The following is a 9,313-nucleotide window of genomic DNA, read 5'->3' as shown; positions in this document are numbered from 1 at the left end:
TAATTATAGCATGGAATAAATTCCAGTGAAATTAATTAATTAATTATTGTAATATATTATTTTAATTAACTAACTTAAATTATTTAAATGAATATTATCAATTTACATTATTTCTTATTATACCAAAAAAGGGTTAAATTATGATGTCCTGAATTTTTTTTCTTTAATCATATAATTTATTTTAAGAAAATTGAAATATTTCTAATTTAATTTTTTAAATTAGAATAATTTTAATTTTATTAAAATATTTTTTATTAATTTAAAATATAAAATTTATCTTGTTAAATTTACTTACGCAAAAAATATAAAACTCAAGCATTATACAGTAAAAATTGTGTAAAAATGAATTAAATGTACCATTAAAAAACTTTAAAATTAATATCATATTATTTTATGGTATCTAGTTAGACTCATTTTTACATGAGTTATTTCATATGTTTCTGCCTTTTTTTAATTTTTTTATATTTAATAAATAACTATATAACTCTATTTTAGGAGATCGATTTTTATAAAGATAAATTAGCACTTTTAACAATTATTGTTGACATTTAATTGTTGGTTCCGACGTGAGTTAAATTCAATAAATTTTATGTAAGTTTAATTAAACAAATTTTATCTCTCAAGTCGATCAATACAAAATGTGTTTCAAAATAGAAAATGATAATTGATATGTAAGGATCAAATTTATTAAATTTGAAAAATAAATATTTTAAAAAATAAGATCTTAAAAATAAAATAAAAAAGAAGAAAAGAAAACTAATTTTAAGTACTTCTTTATTCTGTATCCATATTTTGACATAGTGACCCAACACAGCAATTCCTTTTTTCTTTATTTTTATTCTCAAATTTCATTCATAATTAGCGGCTATTTTTTCTTTCTTAAAAAGTTGTTGAATAAAAATATCATTGTTCTGTTTTCATTCATAAATTAGCGGTTTTTTTTTTTTTTCTTTCATAGAAGTTGTTGAATAAAAATATCATTGTTAAATAGCTCTTACAGTTTCTGTACGAGTTCACTGCAAACCCTTCCTGGCTTCCTTCAAGTCCTACATCTTCCCAAATAGGACTTCAATGTCTTTGTCAGTATTAAGGTTTAGGTTTCCAAAGTTTCTTCCTTTTTATGCAAATGCAAGCTTCCACTCTCAATCTCTCAATCACGACGATGCCGTTGCCTCATTCAATCGCATGCTCCATATGCATCCTTCCCCACCCATCTTCCATTTTGGCCACATTTTGGGATCCCTTGTCAAGATGAATCATTACCCAACTGCTATTTCCCTTTCCAAACAATTGGAATTCAAAGGTATTACACCAGACCTTGTTACTTTGAGAATCCTCATCAATTGCTTCTGCCACCTCGGTCACATCAATTTTGCCTTTTCTGTGTTCGCCAAGATTCTCAAAATGGGATATAAGCCAGATGCAATAACCCTCACAACACTCATCAGAGGTTTATGTCTTTGTGGTCAGCTTAGGAAAGCACTGCACTTTCATGATGACCTTAAAGCTCAAGGATTTCAGTTGGACCATGTTAGTTATGGGACTTTGATCAATGGTCTTTGTAAATCAGGAGAAACAAAGGCTGGCATAGAGTTACTCAAAAGGATTGAAGGGCATTCAATTAAGCCTAATGTGGTAATGTATAACACAATCATTGACGGCTTATGCAAAAATAAACTTGTTGCTGATGCCTGTAATTTGTATTCTGAAATGCTTGTCAAAAAGATTTCTCCAAATGTTGTCACTTTCAGTAGTTTAATGTATGGCTTTTGTGTTATGGATCATTTCAAAGAAGCAATTGCTTTGTTAAATGATATGAAATTGAAAAACATCAACCCAAATATTTATACCTTTAACATATTGGTTGATGCATTATGTAAGGAAGGAAAGATTAAAGAAGCTAAAATTGTGATAGCTTCCATGGTAAAATCAGATGTGGAACTTGATGTTATTACTTATAATACATTAATGGACGGATACTGCCTAGTTAATGAAGTGAAAAAAGCAAAGCATGTATTCAACTCTATGTCCCAAATAGGAGTGGTGGCACCTAATGTTTACAGCTATACTATCATGATTGATGGATTATGTAAGAAGAAAATGATAGATGAAGCCATCAATCTTTTTGAAGACATGCAACGCAAAAATATGATTCCTGGTGTCGTAACATATAATTCACTTATTGATGGTCTGGGCAAATCGGGGAGGATAGCTGATGTTTGGAATCTTGTTGATGAGATGCATGATAGAGGTCAACCTGCCAATATAATTACCTACAATTCCTTATTGGATGCTTTATGCAAAAATGGTTATCTAGACAGAGCAATTGCATTATTCATGAAAATGAATAGTCGTAGAATTCAGCCAGATAAGTATACATACACAATACTTATTAACGGACTGTGCAAAGGTGGAAGACTTGAGAAAGCGCAAGAAGTTTTTCGGTATCTTTTGATTAAGGGCCATCATCTGAATGTCTGGACATATAATGTTATGATCAATGGACTCTGTAAAGTGGGGTTGTTTGATGAAGCATTGGCCTTGCAGTCAAAAATGGAAGAGAAAGGTTGCATCCCTGATGCTATAACTTTTGAAATAATTATTTCTGCTCTATTTGAAAAAGATGAGAATGACAAGGCTGAGAAACTGCTCCGAGAAATGATTGCTAGAGGCTTATTGTAAGAGTTAAACTTGGTGAGATGCTTTCTTGTTACTAATAAATAACTCATTGAAAGCAAAAAGTAGTCAATCATTCATTCTCTTTATTCATATTTACTATTCCTAACCTACTTTCAATTGTTTATATATGCAATTGTGTTCCAATGAATCAGCTTCTTTAATCTACTGATGGTCATTATGTTAACTATTTTCAATCCAATTCTGACTAATCTGTGTTTTAGGGTGAAATTTTTCAGTCAGTTTAGTTTCGTGTCTTATTTTACTAGGATATTTTTCTATCATTCTGTTGTGTTTTACATTTTTCTCACGAAATTGTTAAAGCTTTTTAGAGGACCAATTCATTTTTTTTCCACACTACCACTGATAGGATGAAAACTAAAGACTGTATTATTTTGACAATATCTTATAGAACTACCATTACATTCTTCACAGGGTAGTTAATTAGTCCATGTTAACAATGTGGGGTAAATAATTTATTTCTGTTTATGCAGGAGATAGTTGGATTCTAAGGAGCAGCTGCACTAAGGCAATATCTATAGTAGATGCGGACAGGTTAATTAGCAAAAATCACTAGTGTTTGTTCTTGTCAATAAAAGACAAGAGCCTAACATTGAAGATTTGATGGTTAGATTTGGCGTATATTCAATAACCAGTATATTTTTTAATTTTTTTCATCTAACAATCAAAATGATCGTATTGAATTTCAGTAAATTTTCCATTTTGCAAGTGATTTTTCATTTCAATTACCATGGAATGCATCATGCCAATTTGTGCTTTAAGCTACCTGGCTTTGTGAATTTGGAGGAAAGGGCTATGATTGTACTACTTGTTGGAGACAAGCTTGTTGTGGCCATGCAAATATCAATCTAGACAGAAACCAGAAGGCTGTGCTTCACTCTGTTCTTCTGTGTGGGTAGTGCTTATGACTTATTAGCTCTTTGGTTTTTGACTTTTTGTTATTTTCCTAGTTTGTGTAAGCTACCTTTGTTGTTAGGCAATGAAAGGTGCTGATTGCATTTTCAAAACCCATGGTCTAGGATCATGAGTCTGCTGGAATTGTAGATGACATAGCATTCAAGTTAAATCTCTTAAGTAGGGACAGGGTGGCTCTTGAGTAATCTTTAGTAGTGGTGAATAAGTAATCTTTGTTTGTTGTTAATTAGGAAATCAATGGTTGATGTGGATTTCTTGTGAATTTGCACGTAATGTTGACTGTTGATGTACTTGTCAAAGACCGAAATTATGTACTTTACTGATATTGATAATATTGGTAGTTAATTTTCTCATTGATGACTGAAATTATGTACTTTGGTAGAATTTCTTACAATCGACAACTGGAGTTATTTAATTTACTCTCTAAAGTGAGCTGCTCGCTTTAGAGGAGCTATGGTGTATACCCTGCTTGATAGTGCAAGGTTTTGAATTACGTGGTCGCAGTTGCAGTTTAGTTGTGATTCTTGATTTCGAGGGGAAATTGCAGAGAAAGGCGGATGCCATTGTTGTTGTGGGGAAATGTTAAAATTTTTTATGTTGTGGCTGAAATCGTTGTTGCGGGCTGTTTCTTTCAAACCTGTGCATGGCAACCTATTTATCATTATGATGTACATGTGTTTATAATTCTCATTTTGATTTAAATGGTGGATGTGCTGCTGTGTATATGGTTTAAGTGTGAAGTGTGAACTGGGTTTATGTTGACATTACTCTTTGTGAAAATTGATATTTGATACAAGTGTGCGTGTTTTGGTGATTGGGATTGATGGGATGAGTTGTGGTTTTGTTGAATGAACAGGCTGTGAGTGCGATTGCCTTTCCCTCTGGTTCGGATAAGCTTTATACTGGAAGCACTGACGAGACTGTAAGGATTTGGGACTGCCAGTCTGGAAAGGTTGTTATTTTTTCTTTTTTTGTGTTTTGTTTCAATTTTATAGTTACAGACAACTGTGCTTTTTCCTTCAATGTTAAGCTTCATGATTTTGTTTGTATCCTTGGAATAGGAGAATTTTTTTTTTCTTACTTTAGTTTTAATTTTGTTTGTCTGTACCAGGTGTTTGTCACAAAATTCCTGTGTAAATGCTGGGTCAAATCATATATTTGTGCAACTTGTTTTTGCAATTTTTTTTATTGAGTTTCCTGATGCATTTATCATCACAACTGATTTGTTTATTTATTTTACATCAAATTGTTTGGTTGCTGTATTTTTATGAAACTAATGTTTGTTGTTTCCTAGATATTTTAGTTTTCTTATGTATTTGATCATTTTCGAACTCCATAAATTACCTTGGGGGAATATTTTTGGGTGTGGGAGCATTTCCCATTTTCTTAAAGTTGAACAGCAATGTATGTGATTCTCTCAAATACATAGTTATTTTGCTGAGAAGAAGCGCTAGATGATCAATTTCCATCACAATTTTGCTTCAACCCCTCCCACGATACAATATTGTTGTTTACTCTCCAATACTTTATGTTGATATTAAACTATCCAATATTGTTGCTTTCCCCATCATTTTTAATGTGAAACAAGGATATTTTTAGTGTAACAGGGGATTGTACGGTTCTTCATTTTTTAAACTATTGTTTTTGGCTTCATTTTTGTCTTCTCTCTATTTTGTTTTCAAATTTCAAAGTCAGCAGTGAACATTGTATTTTTCTTTAATTTTTCATAGTTTCTTTTTGAGCTTGTTGAAAAGGTGAGATTGATATTGATTTTGTTTGTTTATGCTCCTTTGCAGTGTATAGGTGTGATCAATCTTGGTGGTGATGTAGGTTGTATGATCAGTGAAGGCCCCTGGGTTTTTGTTGGGATACCCAATTTTGTTAAGGTAAGAAAGAACACAAATAGGCATCGCCTTTGTTTTTCTCTAATTTTGTACTCTGTATTTTTTAAATAAAGTATATCTTAGTGAAATGTTTTTGCTAAGGTATGTTCTTCCACTGTTCATAACATCATAACTGATGTCCGTTTGGTTGATGGCATTGGTGCTGCAGGCCTGGAACACACAAAATTTAATGGAGCTAAGTCTTAATGGCCCTGTTGGGACAAGTTTATGCACTTGTTGTGAATAATGACATGCTCTTTGCCGGTACACAGGTAAATATTTTCTTTTCCCTTTGACATTGTTTTTGTTTTATTTAGAGTCCTGCTTTATTTTTTGATGCTGTAGTCCTGATCTCAATGTAGATTATCTTCACGGTGCTTAGGACCTATTGTCTGGAAATTACTTAGGGATGATAATACCGAGGTTAATTTTGTAGCTGATAAGTAATGCTGAGATAGGGAAATGAAGACATCAAAGGAAAAACATTTAAGATTATTTGCCTTTGCCCAAATTACAGATACAGATTTGCACATAGATATTGCACACTTTTTCGACATTTAAGCTTGAGAATGGGGCTTTAGAGGGAAATGGGAGGAAGAGGAACTTTTTTTATTTTTAAATCAAGTGTTAAATTTATAAAAACAATCAAAAGATTAGATCATTAAGTTTTTTGCTATTCTATCATCTTATATCTTTCATTTTAAAAAATTATCTAAGTAGAGAATATTTATTAGAAATGTAAAATTTGTCCTCCGTTTTCTTTCCCTCCTAAGTCTTATTCCCAAACATACCCTAAGGGAAATGAATGGGAGACGAAGGATGATATGATTGTAAATAATTATGTCATATCACAAATCTCAAGTTGGAATACTGTAAAATTTAGGGCTTTTACACCACGTGATTGGCCAAAAAGATTTGTCTTACTTTTAGTCTGGCTTGAGGTGCAACAAAATGATATTGAAGCAATCGTCAGCTTGATATGTGGGATATTTCAAATCACTGGTGGATGTCTTGGCTTGGACCATAGGCCATTGATTGTGTCTAAGGACTTGTTGGGGATCTTTTTGGGGAGATGTGATATCTTGAATCACATATTGGATATGTGAAGGATTGCACGATGTTCTGTATAATAAGTATTAACTATTAAGGCAGCTGGATGCCTTTTAACTCCTAAATTCATAATGAATTTATGCTTCAATGATTTTGGGAAATACTTTTGTTAAACTCGATCAAACATGTTTCAAAGCTTGTTGTATTTTTTATTATTGAAAATGTGAACAATACATGAGAAAAAGTTCTAACTTGTCTGCACATTTGGAATACCATCTTAATTTTTAATCTCGAATGAAATACTTCTGCAGGATGGATCTATATTGGCATGGAAGTTTAATGTAGTTACCGACTGCTTTGAGCCGGCTGCATCATTTAAAGGTCATTCTCGTGGTGTTGTTTCATTAGTTGTTGGTGCTAATAGACTGTACTCTGATTCAATGGACAATACAATAAGAGTAAGTTTACAGAAGCTCTTTGCCAATTGCCATAAGTGTCTGATTCATTTTCCTTTAGACTCTATAAGTAATGTAATAATAGGTTTTGGTTTGTTAATTTGCTACATTCCAACTATTTGTTGTCTTTCAGGTATGGAACCTTGAAACCTTGCAGTGCTTACAAACACTAACAGAGCACACATCTGTTGTGATGTCTGTTCTCTGCTGGGACCAATTCCTTTTATCTTGTTCATTGGACAAAACAGTGAAGGTTGGTTTCACATTATTTAATAGTTGTACATCAGTACATGTATAGACTGTATGTAAGTTCTGGATTTTTTGTTTGTTTGATATTTATTTGATTCCTGCAGGTCTGGTATGCTACAGAAAGTGGAAACTTGGAAGTGACATATACTCACAATGAAGAGCATGTATGTATTAAATTATTTATTATTTTCCCCTTGTATACTTGGTTTTATTATAATATGATATTGCTTGTCCAGTTTGAAATGACGATGTCTAATAATTGTGTGGATTCAGTTTTTAGCTTTGGTATCAATGATCCAGCTACTACTCTTTTTGAACTATGCTCATATCCTCTCACATGTGGTTTGGAAAATATAAGAAATGTGGTCAAGTTTCTGATGATGAAAATGGATCAGTGGCTCTGTTTTGCATACAACCAGATCGGGACTTGACCAGAAAGGGACATATATATGTTGTACTTTAGTGTTTAAATTCATTCCTTGGTGATAATACTAATCAAAATATTTCAATCTTCCAAAATAACGAGGCATGGGAATAGGATACAAGGTAAAAATGACTCAAATCTGGATATAGCAGCTCTTTTAAATCACCCTTTTATAGAGTAGAACTAATAAGTTATGAGCCAAAAGGAAAGAGGTTCTGGAGTTGGAGCTTCATTAGTATTTGAAGTAGAGAGAGAACAATAAATCACTATTACTTTTAGTTTTTTTCCCCTCGATTGGCTTTTCAATTTCTCAGACAACATTTCCTTCCCACTTCACTAACTTCTTCAAGAAGCTATAGAACTGGAATTAACTGTTCTATTACTTGAACACTTTTGATAAGTCTGGGCTTTGTAAAGAAGCATGTGTGTTTTTTAGTCGAATTTATTACTTAAAGAGAAGAAGGGGACAAAAATGAAATAAAGGGGGCAAGTTCAATATTTGCAAATATTTTACATATAGTTATTAGAAAAATCTAGGAGGGTGGGGACATATTCCCGAGGGTGAGGTAGACTTCCCAATCCATAAGGATAAACTCAAATCTATTGCTTTGCCCACAAGTCCTACTGGCGTGGCAAGTTTGATCACAACTGTATTTTCCGTTCTAGTGATAGGCTCTAAGCGCAATTCTGATTCTAAATTAAGTTTTCTAATTGGAGTGAAATTGGTCTATGGGGCAAAGTTGAACCTCGATGGACCCATCAATAAATACAAGGCTAGACTTGTTTGTTAAAGCTTATGTTCAACAACTTGGAATTGATTACACAAAATCTTTTGCTCTGGTAGTAAGAATGGGCACTATTCATATTCTTGTAGCTTTGGAAGCTCAAATGAAATGGGAAATTTGGCATTTAGGTATCAAATATGCATTCTTAAATGGTAACCTTGCTGAAAAAAAAAATTATGTAGCTCAATCTGAAAGTTTTATTGTAAAAGGGGGTGAAGAGAAGGTGTATAAGTTTTATAATGCCTTGTATAAGCTAAAAGAGGTTCCTATAGCTTGGTATAATAGAATTGATAGCTATTTCTACAATAAAGGTTTCAAAAGGAGTGAAAATGATGCAAACCTTTATGTGAAAAGGTTGTAAGATAATGGTTATTTGATTATTTTCTTGTATGTTGATGGTTTACTAGTGACTAGCAATAACCAACAAGAAGTGCAACACATATGGAAGAGATGCAAAATCAATTTCAAATGTCCAGTTTAGGAAAAGTGGACTATTTTCTTAGCTTCGAAGTGCATCAAACTAAGGATGGTATTTGTAAGAATCAAGAAAAGTATGCTTATGATGTTTTAAAGAAGTATAAAATGGAAAGTTGCAAATCTATCCCTACTCCTTTGGTGCAAAATTTGAAACCCTCCAAGGAAGATAGAGCTCAAAAGGTTGGTGTTTATCTTTATAAAAGCCTTATTTATCTCACTTCATCTAGGCTTGATCTTACATATGCAAATAGTTCACTCTTAAGATTCATGTAGAGTCCAAGTGAGATACATTTTGCTAAAGCAAAGAGAGTGTTTAAGTACTTGAAAGACAATACTTAGTTTGGAATATGGTATAAACCAAGTGCAAATGTGAGTCTA

At 32.6% G+C, this 9,313-nt stretch overlaps 2 protein-coding genes across 4 annotated transcripts; both read left to right on the top strand.

Annotated features, from left to right (window-relative positions):
• Positions 1-285: 285 nt before the first annotated feature.
• On the top strand, positions 286-4,449 carry LOC145958245 (uncharacterized). 3 transcript variants are annotated; one of them, XR_014433922.1, is made up of 3 exons: positions 286-2,694; positions 3,171-3,231; positions 3,407-4,437. XR_014433922.1 is itself a non-coding variant. In XM_083074987.1 (3 exons), exon 2 carries the CDS (start codon positions 1,405-1,407, stop codon positions 2,680-2,682), a length of 1,278 nt encoding a protein of 425 aa, XP_082931113.1. In that variant the 5' UTR covers positions 1,185-1,303; positions 1,396-1,404; the 3' UTR covers positions 2,683-2,694; positions 3,171-4,449. The 3 variants fall into 3 exon arrangements, 2 of the variants coding, with proteins under 2 accessions (XP_082931109.1, XP_082931113.1); XM_083074987.1 differs by having other exon boundaries at positions 1,185-1,303; positions 1,396-2,694; positions 3,171-4,449; XM_083074983.1 differs by having other exon boundaries at positions 3,171-4,438.
• A 1,252-nt stretch (positions 4,450-5,701) lies between these two features.
• On the top strand, positions 5,702-8,000 carry LOC114915147 (zinc finger CCCH domain-containing protein 48-like). Its single transcript, XM_083075703.1, has 4 exons — positions 5,702-5,767; positions 6,857-7,003; positions 7,134-7,253; positions 7,354-8,000. Exons 1-4 carry the CDS (start codon positions 5,702-5,704, stop codon positions 7,678-7,680), a joined length of 660 nt encoding a protein of 219 aa, XP_082931829.1. The 3' UTR covers positions 7,681-8,000.
• The last annotated feature ends 1,313 nt before the right edge of the window (positions 8,001-9,313 follow it).

Source organism: Cajanus cajan, chromosome 1 (genome assembly GCF_000230855.2).
Source record: "Cajanus cajan strain Asha chromosome 1, NIPB_CcT2T_4, whole genome shotgun sequence".
Lineage (NCBI taxonomy): Eukaryota > Viridiplantae > Streptophyta > Magnoliopsida > Fabales > Fabaceae > Cajanus > Cajanus cajan.
The sequence above is the reverse complement of the archived record's forward strand: the minus strand, read 5'-3'. Positions and strand labels throughout refer to the sequence as shown.

Excerpts from the sequence above, each read along its gene's own strand:
- LOC114915147 (XM_083075703.1), top strand. The coding sequence starts at position 5,702 with ATGGCCCTGTTGGGACAAGTTTATGCACTTGTTGTGAATAATGACATG. Across the intron at positions 7,004-7,133 it reads CAATGGACAATACAATAAGA|GTATGGAACCTTGAAACCTT; the intron begins GTAAGTTTACAG and ends GTTGTCTTTCAG. Across the intron at positions 7,254-7,353 it reads CATTGGACAAAACAGTGAAG|GTCTGGTATGCTACAGAAAG; the intron begins GTTGGTTTCACA and ends TGATTCCTGCAG.
- LOC145958245 (XM_083074983.1), top strand. The coding sequence starts at position 1,072 with ATGTCTTTGTCAGTATTAAGGTTTAGGTTTCCAAAGTTTCTTCCTTTT.